At 40.4% G+C, this 19,798-nt stretch overlaps 2 protein-coding genes across 2 annotated transcripts in view; one reads left to right on the top strand and one right to left on the bottom strand.

The window, feature by feature from the left end:
* Positions 1–4,266, top strand: part of C2H10orf105 (chromosome 2 C10orf105 homolog) — a 49,136-nt gene extending 44,870 nt beyond the window's left edge. The window contains exon 3 of the mRNA XM_069753214.1: positions 1,056–4,266. Coding sequence (XP_069609315.1) covers positions 1,056–1,492 — 437 coding nt within the window. The 3' untranslated portion in view covers positions 1,493–4,266. The remainder of the gene's footprint in view (positions 1–1,055) is intronic.
* CDH23 (cadherin related 23) overlaps positions 1–19,798 on the bottom strand; it is a 1,839,731-nt gene that overhangs the window by 470,698 nt on the left and 1,349,235 nt on the right. Inside the window, exons 26-27 of the mRNA XM_069753216.1 lie at positions 19,154–19,267; positions 13,416–13,564 (exon numbers count right to left, since the gene is read on the bottom strand). Of these exons, the coding sequence (XP_069609317.1) occupies positions 13,416–13,564; positions 19,154–19,267 (263 nt within the window). The remainder of the gene's footprint in view (positions 1–13,415; positions 13,565–19,153; positions 19,268–19,798) is intronic.

Genomic DNA, 19,798 nt, shown 5'->3' with positions numbered 1-19,798 from the left:
CAACAATCCTAAACCTAAACAACTCTTTGACACATTTCATTCCCTCCTCAGTCCCAGAGTTCAGGTCCCAATAACCAACCTCATTGCTGATGATCTGGCCAATTTATTCAAATAAATGCAGTGTTATTCGAATACCCTGTTTATTATATTGATGGCTGGACCACACAATACAAGCGCATTTTACCATTTACCTTTTGTGTCTCCCCTATATTATCATAGAATGTGAGCTTGAGAGCAAAATGCCCCCACTCATTTTGGTATCTGTGGAATTATGTGTTCATTCTGTTATGTCTTTATTGTCTGTACAATTACCCTTTGTAATGGAAAGTGCTGCGGAATATGTTGGTGATATAGAAATAAAAAATACTATTATTATTGTTATTATTATTATTATTATTACTGCCAACAAAGTTCAGTACAATTAAGCTGGGTTTACATGAGTATATAAAAAAAATAGTTTGAGATTCATCCAGAAATTTTTTCTCATTTTTCATCCATGTGCAATCCATTTTTATACAACAGTATTAATTAAAAATGTACAACTCTACATATAGTTTCCTATGTTAACCTTTGTCAGGCTGCATAATTTTACAATGTTAACAGGCTGCAGAGGTACAATTGTACCTTCATATATATTTTTTTGAAATGTGGCCAATATATTCTGGACCAAAACTGCAGAGATGTCACGAAATTTCAGCCCTCTACGGCTTTTCGAAAAAAAAAGTTATTGCAATTTTAAAACGGAATAGTTACAATTATACCTAGTCAGCCGGACGAAGGTTAAACAATTACACTGTATCTGAAAAATCGGATGCACCCCCATAGGATAGAATGGGCAAGTATTATCTGACATGCGGAAGAAACTAGCATATGATATTTTTTTCACATACAGATTCTGTCTGTGAACAAAAACATTGGTCCATGTGCTGTTCATTTTTGCCGAACGACCCTCGGACTGAAAATACGCTTGTGTAAACCCACCTTGATTAAAACATTGTGATTTCTATGTACACTTACACACAATATAATATTATGATTTTTTTTTTATTTTCCAGCAAAGATGACCACTGAAGCTACAGTCAAATTCAACAATGAAACACTAGAGAGCACAGCTATTACTGACCTTTATAACAGCACCATGGACAACATGTCGGTAAATACCACCAACATCCCAATGGAATTTACAGACCCACTGCCCATCATTATCTCTCTTGTGTGCATTTTCCTCCTCCTTGCCACCTGCCTCATATTTGTAACCCTGTGCAAGCCTGCTGCCCTAGACCAATCCCTATATGGACCACGGGAATTTATGCCCTACCATGTGGAAGATGCCAGTGAACCACAACTTCGACTCTGGAAGAGGTTAGGTTCACTCAGGCAATCCATCAACAGCTTCAGACGTACTCAGCCAGTCTCCCAGTGCAAAAGGACGTGTCCAAGACAGACACCAACCACTCGAGACTGGTCTTTTTTTGAGTCTACTAAAATGTAAAGATAAAGAAGCTTTGCTGCAATCTTGCTAAATCTGAATCCTCATTTTCTATAACATTTGACTAAACAATTATGTAAACGCACGAAACAGAGAAAGTTATACCAAGACGACAGAAAGACCATATATCTATATCAATAATGACTGTTCAAAGATCCCTGGACATGTACAGGTCCTTCTCAAAAAATTAGCATATAGTGTAAAATTTCATTATTTACCATAATGTAATGATTACAATTAAACTTTCATATATTATAGATTCATTATCCACCAACTGAAATTTGTCAGGTCTTTTATTGTTTTAATACTGATGATTTTGGCATACAACTCCTGATAACCCAAAAAACCTGTCTCAATAAATTAGCATATTTCACCCATCCAATCAAATAAAAGTGTTTTTTAATAACAAACAAAAAAACCATCAAATAATAATGTTCAGTTATGCACTCAATACTTGGTCGGGAATCCTTTGGCAGAAATGACTGCTTCAATGTGGCGTGGCATGGAGGCAATCAGCCTGTGACACTGCTGAGATGTTATGGAGGCCCAGGATGCTTCAATAGCGGCCTTAAGCTCATCCAGAGTGTTGGGTCTTGCGTCTCTCAACTTTCTCTTCACAATATCCCACAGATTCTCTATGGGGTTCAGGTCAGGAGAGTTGGCAGGCCAATTGAGCACAGTAATACCATGGTCAGTAAACCATTTACCAGTGGTTTTGGCACTGTGAGCAGGTGCCAGGTCGTGCTGAAAAATGAAATCTTCATCTCCATAAAGCATTTCAGCCGATGGAAGCATGAAGTGCTCCAAAATCTCCTGATAGCTAGCTGCATTGACCCTGCCTTTGATGAAACACAGTGGACCAACACCATCACTGACTGTGGGTACTTGACACTGGACTTCAGGCATTTTGGCATTTCCTTCTCCCCAGTCTTCCTCCAGACTCTGGCACCTTGATTTCCGAATGACATGCAAAATTTGCTTTCATCAGAAAAAAGTACTTGGGACCACTTAGCAACAGTCCAGTGCTGCTTCTCTGTAGCCCAGGTCAGGCGCCTCTGCCGCTGTTTATGGTTCAAAAGTGGCTTTACCTGGGGAATGCGGCACCTGTAGCCCATTTCCTGCACACGCCTGTGCACGGTGGCTATGGATGTTTCCACACCAGACTCAGTCCACTGCTTCCTCAGGTTCCCCAAGGTCTGGAATCGGTCCTTCTCCACAATCTTCCTCAGGGTCCGGTCTCCTCTTCTCGTTGTACAGCGTTTTCTGCCACATTGTTTCCTTCCAACAGACTTACCATTGAGGTGCCTTGATACAGCACTCTGGGAACAACCTATTTGTTGAGAAATTTCTTTCTGGGTCTTACCCTCTTGCTTGAGGGTGTCAATGATGGCCTTCTTGACATCTGTCAGGTCGCTAGTCTTACCCATGATGGGGGTTTTGAGTAATGAACCAGGCAGGGAGTTTATAAAAGCCTCAGTTATCTTTTGCATGTGTTTAGAGTTAATTAGTTGATTCAGAAGATTAGGGTAATAGGTCGTTTAGAGAACCTTTTCTTGATATGCTAATTTATTGAGACAGGTTTTTTGGGTTATCAGGAGTTGTATGCCAAAATCATCAGTATTAAAACAATAAAAGACCTGACAAATTTCAGTTGGTGGATAATGATTCTATAATATATGAAAGTTTAATTGTAATCATTACATTATGGTAAATAATGAAATTTTACACTATATGCTAATTTTTTGAGAAGGACCTGTAAACTGCATTTTATGCCTTGGATGCTGGAGTGTAAGCATGAAATTGATATAGGTGAATTTAGTTGTTTTCTTAGCTGGTCTTTTCTTTAATTGCTTGCCGTCACGTCTGGCTGTAGATCCTCACAAATTTTCAATCATTATAAACTTATGCAACATGAATAAAAGTTGCCTTTTTACACATGTAAACATTTACAACACATTTTATTAATGTACCACACTGCAATTTAAAGTGGAAGAAGTAGAGGGAAACTTGTGAATTTAAGTAGTGTGAAAAGCACAAGTGGCTTCTCTCTAATTGGAGGCAATGAATATTCAAATAGCTAAAAAAGAGCATAAAGGTGCATTTTCTTAGCTTGTGTAGGTGACAACATAATGTTTGGTTTATTGGAAAGCTGAATGAGTTACATGTTTCTAACACCACATGATTGATTACAAATAACAATGAGCGGTAGAAAGCCTTCGGAAGTTTTCTCTAGAAATGAGCAAATGGATTAGATGCAAATCAAATTCATGTTGGTTTTTTAGGAGTTCGCTAAATTCAACGAATTAAAAGAAAATGCGTTTCTCTTCACATGAATTGTCTAAAAATGCCAATTTTTTAATTTTAGAAGATGGCATGAGTCTGAAAAGGTTACATGATCTTGAGCTATTATATAGCATGGTATAGCATAGCCAATCTGCAAAGACTATAGTCTGTATAAAAGCAGGGGCAGGAAATGTAGCCGCCTTTTAGTGGTGAATCTGGATAGTGTGAGGACTTCAAAGATCACGGGTCAACAATACAAATAGGGTGAGAAAGCCACAACACCTTCTACAGATTACAGATTATGTGTGTTATAGCATAGTTGTGAAGAAGATTAGTATAGAGCATGTGACAAAAAGAGAATAATACAGACATTCAAATGATAGGGAGAGATGGAAATAAGAGAGCTGGTAGTAGTGAGTGATAAACTGCTGCCTCTCAAAATTGGACATACATCTTTTTTTTTCAACCTACAGTTGTGCTCAAAAGTTTACATACCCCGGCAGAATTTTTGCTTTCTTGGCCTGTTTTCAGAAAATATGAATGATAACTCCAAAACTTTTTCTCCACTCATGGTTAGTGGTTGGATGAAGCCATTTATTGTCAAACTACTGTGTCTTCTCTTTTTAAATCATAGGGACAACCCCCCAAAAAAGAGAAAACACAGTAGTTTGACAATAAATGGCTTCACCCAACCACAAACCATGAGTGGAGAAAAAGTTTTGGAGTTATCATTCATAGTCTCCAAAAAAAGGCCAAGAAAGCAAAAATTCTGCTGGGGTATGTAAACTTTTGAGCACTACTGTACATAGCTATGTTAAAAAAATTTCATTATTCATGCAGAAGGACATTCAAATATTACTATTTAATGATATCATGTTATTACTATGTATTTACATCAAAATCAGACGACCAATATTGTAGAAAGAAAAATATATGTAACTGTGACTTTTTTATTTTTCCATAGACAAAGCTGTTATAGGTCTTGTTTTTATTTTGTGTGACAAACTACTTTTCATTGGTAGCACGCTTGAGCACATTGAACTTTTTGATTACTTTTTATTCCATCTGACCACGGATGAATGAAAAACTATCTGGATTTTTTTTTAATTTATATTTTTATACAATGTTCATAATGCTGTATAATTAGCATGTGACTTTTATTCTGCAGTTTGATATGATTATGGCAATTTCCAATTTGTGTACAGTTAGGTCCCGAAATATTTGGAGGGTGACCGTATCTTCATGATTTGGGCTCTGCATGGCAATGCTTTTCATTTGAATTGAAACAACTGAGATGCAATTGAGGGGTAGACTCAGGTTTAATTAAAGGGGTTGAGCAACAATATCCTATGAACCGTTTAGGAATTGCAACCATTTTTCTACAAAGCCTCTTCATTTCAAGGGCTCAGAAGTAATTGGACAAATTAACTTTATCATAAATAAAATGTTAATTTTTAGTACTTTTTAGAGAATCATTTGCAGGCAATGACTGCCTGAAGTTCTGAAGCCATGGACATCACCAAATGATGGGTTTCCTCCTTTGTGATGCTTTTCCAAAACCTTACTGCAGCTGACTTCAGTTGTTGCTTGTTCGTGGTCTTTCTGCCTTAAGTTTTGCCTTAAGCATGTGAAATGTATGCTCAATGGGGTTGAGATCAGGTGATTAACTCAGCCACTGCAGAATATTCCACTTCTTTGCATTAAAAACTCCTGGGTTGTTTTCGCATTATGTTTTGAGTCATTGTCCATCTGTAGTTTGAGGTGCCTGCCACTTAAACTTGCTGCATTTGGTTGAATCTGAGCAAATCGTATAGCCATGTGCACTTCAGAATTCATTTAGCTACTTCTGTCTTCAATCAAATCATCAATAAACACTAGTGACCTAGTGCCATTGGAAGTCATGCATACCCATGTCATCATACCATGTCTTACCCAACAGAGGATGTGGTGTGCTTTTATAGGTTGATCTTAGTTTCATCTGTCCAAAGAATGCTTTTACAGAGCTGGGCTTGTTTCTTTAGATTTTTTTGGCAAAGTGTTATCCAGACTTTCTATTTTTAAGACTGAGTAATGGCTTGCACCTTCTGGTGAGACCTCAGTATTTGCTATCATGAAGTATTCTCTTTACGGTAGACTTAGATACTGAAACACCTACTTTCTGGAGAATATTCTTTACTTGGGTGGATGTTTTGAAGTTGTTCTTCTACACCATGCAATCAACCACCACCATTGTCTTCCATGGATTTCCAGGACATTTTGAGTGCCCAAGCTCATCAGTGTGCTCTTTTTTTAAGAATGTACCAGACTGGTGATTAGGCCACTCATTTCTATTATCTTTCTGATTGATTTCTTATTTTTCTAAGCTTAACGATGGACAGTTCTCTTCCATTGAAAGCTCTTTCGACTGCATGTTGTGGGTTCATAGCAACAGCTTCCAAATGCAAATGCAATACCTGGAATCGGCTCTAAACCTTTTGCTTGCTTAATTGATGATGGATTAACAAGAGTCTGCACTTTAAACTTTTTTTGAGTATTTAACTGTATCTTGAATATATTTTGGTAAACAACAAAAATGGCAAAAATTGTGTGACAGTCCAAATATTTCTAGACCTAGCTGTATATATTTTTTATTTTTTAATACTTTTGCAGCAGAAAGTCTCCATTTACAAATTGGTATTTTTGGGGAAGGTCATCACCTCAGAGGTTAAAAAAAAATGTAATTTTTTTTGCCTACAGAACTGTACCATTACATGATATCATTTTGGAGATAAACTTTTCCATATAGATACACACACAGTGGCATAAGTAGAAGCTCAACAACCCCTGCACCTATTATAGTAATGCCCCTGCTCACATGCATAGTATATATACAGTACAGACAAAAAGTTTGGACACACCTTCTCATTTAAAGATTTTTCATGACTATGAAAATTGTACATTCACACTGAAGGCATCAAAACTATGATATAACACATGTGGAATTATATACTTAACACAAAAGTGTGAAACAACTGAAATTATGTCTTATATTCTAGGTTCTTCAAAGTAGCCACCTTTTGCTTTGATGACTGCTTTGCACACTCTTGGCATTCACTTGATGAGCTTCAAGAGGTAGTCACTGGAAATGGTTTTCACTTCACAGGTGTGCCCTGTCAGGTTTAATAAGTGGGATTTCTTGCCTCATAAATGGGGTTGGGACCATCACTTGTGTTGTTCAGGAGTCTGGTGAATGCACAGCTGATAGTCCTACTAAATAGACTGTTAGAATTTGTATTATGGCAAGAAAAAAGCAGCTAAGTAAAGAAAAACGAGTGGCCATCATTACTTTAAGAAATTAAGGTCAGTTTGTCCGAAAAATTGGGCAAACTTTGAAAGTGTCCCCAAGTGCAGTGGAAAAAACCATCAAGCGCTACAAAAAAACTGGCTCACATGAGGACTGCCCCAGGAAAGGAAGACCAAGAGTCACCTCTGCTTCTCAGAAATCGCAGGTTAAAAGCAGCTCAGATTAGAGACTAGGTCAATGTCACACAGAGTTCTAGCAGCAGACACATCTCTACAACAACTGTTAAGAGGAGACTTTGTGCAGCAGGCCTTCATGGTAAAATAGCTGCTTGGAAACCACTGTTAAGGACAGGCAACAAGCAGAAGAGACTTGTTTGGGCTAAAGAACACAAGGAATGGACATTAGACCAGTGGAAATCTGTGCTTTGGTCTGATGAGTCCAAATTTGAGATCTTTGGTTACAACCACTGTGTCTTTGTGAGACGCAGAAAAGGTGAACAGATGGACTCTACATGCCTGGTTCCCACCCTGAAGCATGGAGGAGGAGATGTGATGGTCTGGGGGTGCTTTGCTGGTGACACTGTTGGGGATTTATTCAAAATTGAAGGCATACTGAACCAACATGGCTACCATAGCATTTTGCAGCGGCATGCTATTCCATCCGGTTTGCGTTTCGTTGGACCATCATTTATTTTTCAACAGGACAATGACCCCAAACACACCTCCAGGCTGTGTAAGGGCTATTTGACCAAGAAGGAGAGTGATGGGGTGCTACGCCAGCTGACCTGGCCTCCACAGTCACCTGACCTGAACCCAATTTAGATGGTTTGGGGTGAGCTGAACCGCAGAGTGAAGGCAAAAGGGCCAATAAGTGCTAAGCATCTCTGGGAACTCCTTCAAGATTGTTGGAAGACCATTCCCGGTGACTACCTCTTGAAGCTTCTCAAGAGAATTCCAAGAGTGTGCAAAGCAGTCATCAAAGCAAAAGGTAGCTACTTTGAAGAGCCTAGAATATTTTGTTACAACATGCGTTAATTCATAGTTTTGATGCCTTCAGTGTGAATGTACAATTTTCATAGTCATGATGAAAATATAGAAAAATCTTTAAATGAGAAGGTGTGTCCAAACTTTTGGTCTGTACTGTATATATATATATATATATATATATACACACGTGGTCAAAATTGTTGGTACCCAATATTTTGTGACAGAAAAACCCACAGTTGTGGGTTGTCACAGAAATAACTTGAATTTGACAAAAGTAATAATACATTAAAAATCTATAAAAATGAACAAATAAAATTCAGACATTGCTTTTCAACCATGCTTCCACAGAATTAAAAAAAAAAACAACTTATCAAACAGTCCTGGACAGAAATGAAGGCAATGAAGGAGTGGCAAAATCCGATAGGATAATAAATATTGCAGACACAAAAAATATTGTTAGGCCATGGCAATTTGTTGGCTGCTGAAGTGCCAATATAATGACCGAAGGAGCGCTTTTCCACTGTAAAACTTCTTTCTTACACAGCCAATAGCTACCATGGCATGAAAGAGTTAAACATCCGAGATCGCACATAGCTGCTTTCCTGGCTGTTGCTTTGTCTAACAGCTGGCTCCCACTACCAATGGCACAGGCACAGTTCCTTTTCCTGCTGTTTCCTTAAGCTGTACATATGGTGTGGAGCAGTAAATAACACTTCAGTTCACCATGATGCACATGTATTGAAGGGTTCGTGAAAGGGTTAAAAAGCTTCTTAATTGGGGGGCGTGGTTTGCAGGATATAGGAGCAGACATGCCTTTACAGAGCTCCTGAATAATCCCCTATATTGAGCTACTTTTGGCTTGTCCTTATCTACAACAAATAAAATAAAGAATATAGCGGATATTATAAGGACAACAAGCACTGCAGCTTCTCAGCCTGTAACAAGGCCTCCAATCAAGATGGCCGCCACACAGGCAAACATGAGATGAAAGTCCTTCAAGGTTTCTCTCACCCACGGAATAGAAAGAGCTGGAGCCAAGAAGTTTCCAGTAAAAGATGTGAGAAAAGTCCCTTTTGCTCCCGTGTTGGGAAGGACCTGAGATGTTCCCCCAGACAACAGGGATTCAAAACAGAAGAATATCAATGGCTGTGCTGAATCGTCATCGACTGTTGTGGAGGTGATATGCCGGATGACGTGAGCGCTGCCACCAGCGAAGAACCATGCACTCCCCGTGGCACCGTTACCTGCTGAAAAGAAGGGGAAGAAGAGCCGGGAGTTTGCGGTGAGATTGGGAGCTGCGATGCTGTGAAAGGAAAGACCCCAGGACTTGTCCCTTACCTTAACACCAGGCAAGCCCTTCAGGACTGACTCGGTCCGGTGGGGGCTGGGAAGCGAGGCCCGGTGCAGCTCGGTGATTCCTCCGCCGGCCACTTGCGACATCACCGCATGCAGAGCGGCTGATGAAGCAGCGATGAGGGAAGAGGAAGTCTCGCCGCTGCGAGGTGTTCAGTTGTATTGTGAAGCAGTAAATGGTACACCGCCACTACTATATAGCACCGATCAGCCTCTTAGTGCTTCAGAAAGGTGTGCTACCTCTAATCTTTCATATAATTGCCCAAAAATCACAGGGGAAATTGACAATTACCCAAACAATAAGGGGCAATCATGCAGAAGCTACACTACAGAAGGTGAAGAGGCTGATGCGGCGACAGTTAGGGAGGAGGGAGTCTTGTTACCACAAAGTGGTGGAATAGTGATTGCAACACCGCTACAGTTATATAATGCCTCACAACCTCTTCCTGTATTGAGCAGAGGTGCACCCTTAAACCTTCTGTTGATACCCCAAAAATCATAGGGGAAACTCTGAAAACCCTGACAATAACGTGCAACTATGTAGAATCCCATCTTTTAAAGGGTTTTATCAACAAATTAGAATAGCTGTAACCAGTCCTCTGACACATCAGAAAGTGACCCCTTTAAACAAATATAGTCATTACAAAAATCTATACTATAAGAAACCAGGCTTCTTTGTATTAAAAGCTTTGAAGAAATAATCCAAAAAATACTTCCTAATTTGACCTCTACTATGGAACCAGCTGACAAAAACAATAGCGACACAGTAGATCAAAAGGAACAGCTGGATGGAAACCATGATAAAGATAATTCTTCTAATTCATCAGAGGGGCTAGAAAGTGTCCACTCAGAAGAATTTATCAAAATAACGGATACCTCTGACTATGGGGACAGCGACTTTACTAATCTAAGGGTACCGTCTCACAGTGGAATTTCGATCGCTACGACGGTACGATTCGTGATGTTCCAGCGATATCCCTACGATCTCGCTGTGTCTGACACGCAGCAGCGATCAGGGACCCCGCTGAGAATCGTACGTCGTAGCAGATCGTTTGAAACTTTATTTGTCGCTGGATCTCCCGCTGACATCGCTGAATCGGCGTGTGTCACGCCGATTCAGCGATGTCTTCACTGGTAACCAGGGTAAACATCGGGTTACTAAGTGCAGGGCCACGCTTAGTAACCCAATGTTTACCCTGGTTACCATCGTTAAAGTAAAAAAAACAAACAGTACATACTTACCTACCGCTGTCTGTCCCCGGCGCTGTGCTTCTCTGCTCTGGCTGTGAGCACAGCGGCCGGAAAGCAGAGCGGTGACGTCACCGCTCTGCTTTCCGGCTGCCCGGCGCTCACAGCCAGAGCAGAGAAGCACAGCGCCGGGGACAGACGCCGGAATGTAAGTATGTACTGTTTGTTTTTTTTACTTTAACGATGGTAACCAGGGTAAATATCGGGTTACTAAGCGCGGCCCTGCGCTTAGTAACCCGATGTTTACCCTGGTTACCCAGGGACTTCGGGATCATTGGTCGCTGGAGAGCTGTCTGTGTGACAGCTCTCCAGCGACCAAACAGCGACGCTGCAGCGATCGGCATCGTTGTCGTATCGCTGCAGCGTCGTTTCAGTGTGATGGTACCCTTACAGATTCTGACAAAAATTCATCCCAACATTCCTCCTCAGAGAGTTCTACTGAATACGAGACTTATGAGCCCATCGGATGCAGGGTCTGAGAACCATATCGCTAATGTTTCTTTAATAGATAACATACTAGCTTCTGACGACTACCCATCTGAGAGCTTTATGATCAATAGCTGCAGAGCCTTTTTAACATCGGCAAACATCTTGGAAAAGGGTACTAATACACATCGATATGAATCTAAAATATCCGACCTTCAACAATCAAATACGGTAAAAGCCTAAAAGCCTCTGAATCTTTTATCAAGAAGCTATTTAAAGATACACTACATTTTATAGTCAAAGACTCTAACTTAAATTCTACCAAGGCCCCTGATGCCCCTCTTCAAGGCTCAAAAATTAGACTCTCTAGACAAAACTACCGGATCTCGCCCTCTATCTGTGCTCATAGTCCACACATACTTTTGGACTCTCTGAAGAGGGTCCAAAAAGACATCATCTTTTTTAGAGACTACTTGGCTAATTATGAAGACTTCAAAAGGAAAAATAACATAAAAATCAGAGGAATACCGGAGTCGGTCCAGCCCTCACAGTTAAAAAATTATATTTCTTCAATGATCTCTCACTTATTACCCAAAAACAAAGGAAAAAATCTGATCGAGAAGGTTTTCAGAATCCAAAGGCCACTCTCTATCCCTACAAACATTGCTCGAGACGTCACTGTGTCCCTCTATCCTACAGGGGTAAAGAACGATCTCCTTATGCTGACAAGAGACTCAAAACACCTTCCATCTCCGTACAGCAACTTATCTTTTTTCAAGGACTTGTCTAAAGATACCCTATAAAAGCGAAAATTATTCTTTCAAACCACTCGGGAGCTTTTACACGCCGGAATACCCTACCAATGGACAAAGACTTTCAATCTACAAGTGAAATTTGCTTCAAAATTGTTCACGCTCTCATCTCCAGAGGAAGGAATTAACTTTCTGAAATGAACAGGATTGACATCATCAGCTGTTTCTTCCGATACCTCCTCTCTGTGTACATCAAATATACATCCTACTTGAAAAGACCTTTATTCCACTAAAAAGAACTGAACATTTCCCTCCAGCCAGTCTTAGGGTCACCTTAAGGTGTTTCCAGACTTGACAGGTTCTCATACTTTACATAATATATACTGACTTTTATTTTCAGACGCTGATATTGAGCAACATTTAATTTGATGTCATACGCAATTGTATACGTGTACTGTTTGAGTTTCTATTTCAGGTGCTGATAATAAGCGACAGTTGTGTTGTGTAAACCTACGGGAATGTCTGTATGTATACCTGTCTTTTTCCCTTTTCCCCATATTATATGGGGTTTTTCCTTTTTTTCCCCTCTACCTTGCTTTCCCTTATTCTTTACCCTTTGCCGTTATAAAATTTATAAAACCAATAAAGATTATTGGAAAACAAAAAGGTTCTTAATTTTCCAAAACAACAAGATTGTGGCTACTCTCCAAAAAGTTATAATTTTGGTAATAGCTTGTCATAAAGCTATTGCGGGCAGCACGGTGGCTCAGTGGATAGCACTGCAGCCTTGCAGCGCTGGGGCCCTGGGTTCCAATCCCACCTTGGACAACATCTGCAAGGAGTTTGTATGCTCTTCCCGTGTTTGCGCGGGTTTCCTCTGGGTACTCCAGTTTCCTCCCACATACCAAAGACATACTGATAGGGAATTTAGATCGTGAGCCCCATCGAGGACAGTGATGATAATGTGTGCAAACTGTAAAGCGCTGCAGAATATGTTAGCGCTATATAAAAAGACATCTACCTCCACATTGGTACAATTTTGGGAATTAATTTTTAATTTAAAAAACCAGAAAAAGTCCAACACTGCAGAGTGCTATTAAACAAGCTCTTGGTTACTACTTTTAACCATCCTTTTACCCATACCCATAAATGTTGAGTTCACTTTGACATTACTAACACTGTGTTTGCATTAAAGAAATTTGGTTGTACACAGTCCTAGGATACCTAAGGGTCTTTTTGTTTTTTCTTGGTCATCCGAGGCGTTACAACACTTTGATTGGTGGTGATCAATTTACTGTCAATTGAATTTTGGGAAACTGATGAATTCAAATAACAGATTTTGGCTATTTTTTCTACACTCAGTAGTCACTTCTGGTGATAAATCCTTTAGCCAGTGTTTATATAAAACTCTAATACTTTGTAAGTTTTTGTAGATTACTAAAGGTTTATAAATTTCATAGCACAGACCTGAAACTCGTAATATGGGAAATAGTAATCATGGACATATTAAGTAGCAGTCCATTTAGTCAGTGTCTGCCATACACTTTTTTAATGACAATCTTTCAGGCAACATGTGAAAATGGATGACTATGTACCTGAATGATACTGCTGGATGCAGGGATATTTTCAGGAACTGTGGCTTCATAAATACTTTTCAAAAAAATGGGTTTGTTATCGTTGACGTCCAGTACTGTGATTAGGACAGTGGCTGTTCCGGTTTTACGATTTCCTGCTGGTCCATTGTCTGCAAACACACATTATAAACATTTACAAAAAACAAATATATATGGATACACACGCACTCACATGCATTGCCTAAAGACGTACAGTATATACACAATACTATGACTGTAACATTGTGATGTCTATGGCTTGCCTCTAAAGATGACCAACCTATTTTAGCTAACTACCACTGGCTCTGGGTAGCTTTAAGACCTAGCTAGTCACACCTGACATTAGCTAAAGTCCAAGTGTCCCAGGCTTCTAAACATCCCTTCCCCATTATTCCTTGCCCAAGCAAAAAGGCCCCTTCAGCTCCTTTGTCTGCAGAAGTGTCTTGTCTGCTACTCGTCCTAAAATGCGCTTGTTTACCACTCATGATCCCACTCTCTCTACCTTGATTCATTCTCCCATGATTCCAGTTTACTAATGTGACTGTTAATTCATTATATTTATGCATCAGCATTTACTACTCCAGGAGTAGATACCCAGTGCTATTCTTTAGGAATGTCTACACCACCCTTTGTGTAGAGAGGGGAAAGGGAGGAGGGGTAAAGAACTCAAAAGTCAGCTTCTTGTTTTTTCATGAAGAACTTGTTAGGAACTCAATGGATGCGCATCTCCTATTGGCTATGTAAGGCGGCCAGGGTGGTAGTCGTGTGTTAGGATCAGGTGGACTTGGAGCAGCATGAAATGACCTTCACTGGAGAGGTGGTAACTTTACTGACCGCAACCCCTGATCCTATCACCACAACTAGAAGTAACCGTGGGGTGTGCCTAACCAGACCTAGACACCTCGACACAGCCTAAGGACTAAATATCCCTAAAGATGGAAATAGGAAAACTCTCTTGCCTCAGAGTAGACCCCCAAAGGATAGGTAGCCCCCCACAAATAATGACTGTGAGTAGGAGAGGAAAAGACACACGCAGACAGAAAACAGGGATAAGCAAAGGAGGCCACTTCTACCTAGATAGGAAAGGATAATACAGGATATTATGTGGTCAGCATAAAACACTACAAAATATCCACAGCAGAAAAATACAAAAACTCCACCACCTAACTAAAGATGTGGAGAGTATATCTGCGACTCCAGCAAGTCCAACTAGACTGAGAAAAACAACAGGCACAGTCTAGCAGGAACAAAATAGAAACAAGATAAGCACAGAAAATAAACACACAGCAGTGTGTCTAAAAAAATGAAGAAAACACTTATCTTAGCTGAATTGGCCGCAAGCAGGAGGGGCCAGGCAGAGGACCAACAATTCCAAAGGAACATTAACTACTGGCAAGGACTAATGAGTCCTGCACAGCTAAATACCCCAGTCCGAATTGCAATTAACAGAAACACCTGTCCAAGACTGCTGCTCAGGAATACCTGCATTACCATCAACAACCACCGGAGGGAGCCCAAGAGCAGAATTCACAACAGTCGTGGCAACGAGCTGTAGTGTTCTCACACCCTAGTGCCACACAGATGAAATACAATGTCCCTTCTGCTGCATGTGCAGCATGCGCAGCAGTCACATTCACTACCAGAGTCCCCTCGACTTCTTTCACTCCGGCTCCGCATCCACAAGCTCCACAAACCATCTCAGAGACAATGTCCTTTTTCATCAGTTCAACTTTACTTAGCAGTAGGGTTTCCATCACAAATGCAGCACAGTGTACACAGAGTGGCATCTCTCATGCTTTCCGTGCCTTCCCGGCAATCTCTGATTTTTCTGGCAGTCCTTGTCTTGCTTCTGGCAATCCCTGCCTCGCTTCCGGCAATCCATGCCTCGTTTCTGGACAATCTCTGTCCCATCTGTGCCTTTAGGCCCACGAGCTTCCTATCATTCCCTTGTCCGGATTCAAAATGAAAAGGTGCAAGGCTTGCCATCTCAGCTTCACCTGCCCTGGTTGTAGACCCCGGATCCTCTTCGGGTTGGTTTCTATTCAAACTGGTGACCGCCTGCAGGCCTCTCAGCCTGGGGTCCCTTCCTGCCTCAGCAGCGTTGTCCCCACGGCTAGTAGACTGTCTCTCTTCATTGCTGCATCCCGACTACTTCCAACCAGGACATGCCTCTCTATATCCCACTGTTCTATGCTGAAGTACTTTTTAGCTCCTCCCAACTGACAAACCCCTAATGATCACTATACTTACTCTAGACTCTGATTCTATATCAATAATTTGCCCCACTATCACTAATTTGCAGTAGTCTGCAAATTGAGATTCTGGTTTTGCTATTATCCTAAGTCATGTGACAAGGCTCGTTAAAAGGTCAACATTGACTAGTAGGATTGCTACTTCCAATAGGTGGTACTAGAGTTCTAGTTCTCTTCCTCTCTGAAGAGACAATTAGCATAATTAGCATATTTCCCAGAGGAGCATTAAGTCTCCTCATATCAGCATGCTTAGCATGTCAATCTCTGCAAGGAGAAGCAATACTTCTTGGATATATATATATATATATATATATATATATATATATATATATATATATACGAACTGTATACAGGTGTGCTCAAAAATTTATATACTCCAATAGAATTTTTGCCTTTTTGCCATTTGTTCAGAGAATATGAATGATAGCACCAAAACTTTTTATCCACTCATGGTTAGTGGTTGGGTGAAGCCATTTACTGTCAAACTACTGTGTTTTCTCTTTTTAAATCATAATCACAACTAAAAGCATCCAAAATGACCCAGAAAGTTTACATACCCCATTTCTTAATACCATATTTTGCCCTTCTAACATCAATGATAGCTTGAAGTCTATTGTGTTAGTTGTGGATGAGGTTCTTTATTTTCTCAGTTGGTAAAGCTGCCCACTCTTCTTGGCAAAAAGACTCCAGTTCCTGTAAATTCCTGGGCTGTCTAGCATGAACTTGAGATCTCCCCAGAGAGGCTCAATGATATGAGGTCAGGAGACTGAGATGGCCACTCCAGAACCTTCACTTTGTTCTGCTGTAGCCACTGACAGGTCGACTTGGCCTTGTCAAAATAAAGAAAGAAAAAGACGTGGCAACACTCACCAGTCCTGTGAAGCGAATATGAGTCTTTTATTTAAGCATCGGTGAAGCCGTCTTCACGGCACGGGGGAGACAAAGGAGAAAGAGGTGAGCGGGGAGAGGACAACAGCCATTTCGCGCCCACACCGGCGCTTCTACGGGTCCACCGTAGACCCGTAGAAGCGCCGGTGTGGGCGCGAAACGGCTGTTGTCCTCTCCCCGCTCACCTCTTTCTCCTTTGTCTCCCCCGTGCCGTGAAGACGGCTTCACCGATGCTTAAATAAAAGACTCATATCCGCTTCACAGGACTGGTGAGTGTTGCCACGTCTTTTTCTTTCTTTATTTTGATATTGATATACTTCTGTGGTTCAGACGTGAGCACCTCACCATATATTCTGAGCTCAGAAGTTCCGTCAGTGATTCCTCTTTCATTTCTTGTTATCGGGCTGTGCTGCTTTCTCTTTTTTGATTGCGACTTGGCCTTGTGTTTAGGATTGTTGTCATGTTGGAATGTCCAAGTACATCCCATTCGCAGCTTCCGGGCTGATGAGTGCAAATTTGCCTCCAGTATTTGCTGATAATCTGCCTCATTCATCTTTCCTTCAACTTTGACCAAGTTTCCTGTGCTTTTGTAGCTCACACATCCTCAAAACGTCAACTATCCATCTTTGTGCTTTATAGCAGGAATGGTGTTCCTTTTATCATAGGCCTTGTTGACCTCTCTCCAAATGTAACGTTTATGGTTGTGGCCAAAACGTTCAATTTTGGTCTCATCACTCCAAATTACCTTGTTCCAGAAGTTTTTAGGCTTATCTTTGTGCTGTTTAGCGTATTGTAGGCAAGATACTTTGTTGCATTTGCACAGTAACGGCTTTCTTCTGGTGACTCGACTATGCAACCTATTTTTCTTCAAATGCCTCCTTATTGTGCATCTTGAAACAGCCACAACGCTAGGTTTTGGAGTGTCCTGTACTTTAGCTGATGTTATTTGTGGGTTTAATAATAATAATAATAATAATAATAATAATAATAATCTTTATTCATGGGTTTCTCTTTGCATCCTGTACAACTTTCTTGGCAGCTGTGGATAACATTTTTGTTGGCCTATTTGACCATGTTTTTGTTTTTACAGAGCACATGATTTTCCTTTTGTTAATCACAGTATGAACGTTGCTGACTGGCATTATCAATTCCTTGGATATCTTTTTATATCCCTATCCTGTTTTATATAGTTCAACTACCTTTTCCAGTAGATCCGCTGACAATTCTTTTGCTTTCCCCATGACTCATAATCCAGAAATGTCAGTGGGTGGATGAAAGATGCAAGAGTCTGTCTGGATCCCAGAAACTCACTCAGCTTTTATGCACACACACTGATTACAAGCAAACAGGTCACAGGAGAGGATGTTACCTTTATTAGTTATTCAATCTCATTTGTGTCAACTTCTGTGCATGTTATCATGCCAAAATCACCAGGGTATATGAACTTTTGATCAGGGTCATTTGGATGTTTTGGGCTGTCATTATGATTTAAAAAGAGAAAACACATTAGTTTGACAATAAATGGCTTCACCCAACCACTAACCATGAGTGGAGGAAAAGTTTTGGTGTTATCATTCATACTCTCTGAAAAAGGCCAAGAAAGCAAAAATTCTGCCGGGGTATTTAAATTTTTGAGCACAACTATATATTTTATAAATGTCATATTTATTGCTATACAAAGTGATAAACATGCTGATATGAATAAAAACAAATTAACAATTAATATTGGCTTCAACTGTACAAGTCCTGTCCTGTGAACCTACAATTCCCAATTCTCTCCTTCAGACCACATATCCAAGCACTTTCCACATCCTGCTGACTTCAATACAAAAATGTTTCCTGGATCCATACATTCCTCAACCAAATATCTGCAAAAACCCTAGTCATGCGCTCATCATCTCCCACATTGACTACTGCAACCTCCTACTCCCCTCTAGCACTCTCGCACCCCTCCAATCTATTCTAAACTCTGCTGCCTGACTAATCCACTTGTACCCCCGCTATTCTATGGCTTCTCCTCTCTGTCAATCCCTTCACTGTCTCCTCATTACCCAGAGACTCCAGTTCAAAACCTTAACCATGGCATGCAAAGCCATCCACATACTGTCTCCTCCATACATATGTGACCTTGTCTCCCGGTACTTACCTGTACACAACCTCCGATCCTCACATTATCTCCTTCTCTACTCCCCTCTTATTTCCTCTTCCCACAGTCGAATAAAAGATTTCTCCCACACATCCTCCCTACTCTTTAACTCTTTACCCTAACATATCAGACTCTCGTCTACCTTGGAAACCTTCAAAAGGAACCTGATGACCTACCTCTTCGGACAAGCCTACAACCTGCAGTACCCATCAAACCTCTACATGACCAGCTCTACCCTCGCCTACTGTATCCTCACCCAGCCCTTGCAGATTGTGAGCCCTTGCGGGCAGGGACCTCTCTCCTCCTGTACCAGTCGTGACATGTATTGTTTAAGATTATTGCGCTTGTTTTTTATTTTGTATACCCCTTTTCAAATGTAAAGCGCCATGGAATAAATGGCGCTATAATAATAAATAATAATGATCATTTCTTACCTATTGCTTCTAGGATTAGACTGTAAGAAGCCATGGTCTCACGATCAAGATTCACAACTGTTCTCAGAATGCCATCACGAAACCCAACCATGAACTTCCCATCTTGGTTCCCACCTACAAAAAAAAAAATATTTTGCTTAAAACAAAAACAATAGAATACATAATATCCATAAGTAAAACAATACAAAGCCTCCAAAAAAAAGCATGAAATCCAAAAGTATAAAAAGTATTATATCCCTCAAAAATTATAACATCCAAAAGAAAAAATGTATAACATCTAAAGTATTGATTTTGTAATAACTTTATAGGTAGGAAGAATATGGACATTTCCAACATATTCTAGCACACATAAACAGACTGTTCACAGAACTTGTTGCACTCTCTGCAGAACAACATTTAATATAGGTTACTTGACGTTTAGGCTTTGTGCAGACAAATCACTAATAAAAGCCACTGGGAGGAATTTAGAAAGTTAATTTGAGCCAAAAAACTATCTATTATGATCTACACCATACTTACTATGTCTTTTAGACATTTTCTGCACCTTGACTGTTGAAGGAGCATGGCCTTAATATGAAGGGGGGATTGCTTTTTCAAAGGGGGCATGATAATGTTGACACAATGTACCAAAATATTGTGGAGCAC

The sequence above is a fragment of the Ranitomeya imitator genome, chromosome 2 (assembly GCF_032444005.1).
Source record: "Ranitomeya imitator isolate aRanImi1 chromosome 2, aRanImi1.pri, whole genome shotgun sequence".
Lineage (NCBI taxonomy): Eukaryota > Metazoa > Chordata > Amphibia > Anura > Dendrobatidae > Ranitomeya > Ranitomeya imitator.
This window is presented reverse-complemented; position numbering and strand designations above follow the sequence as displayed.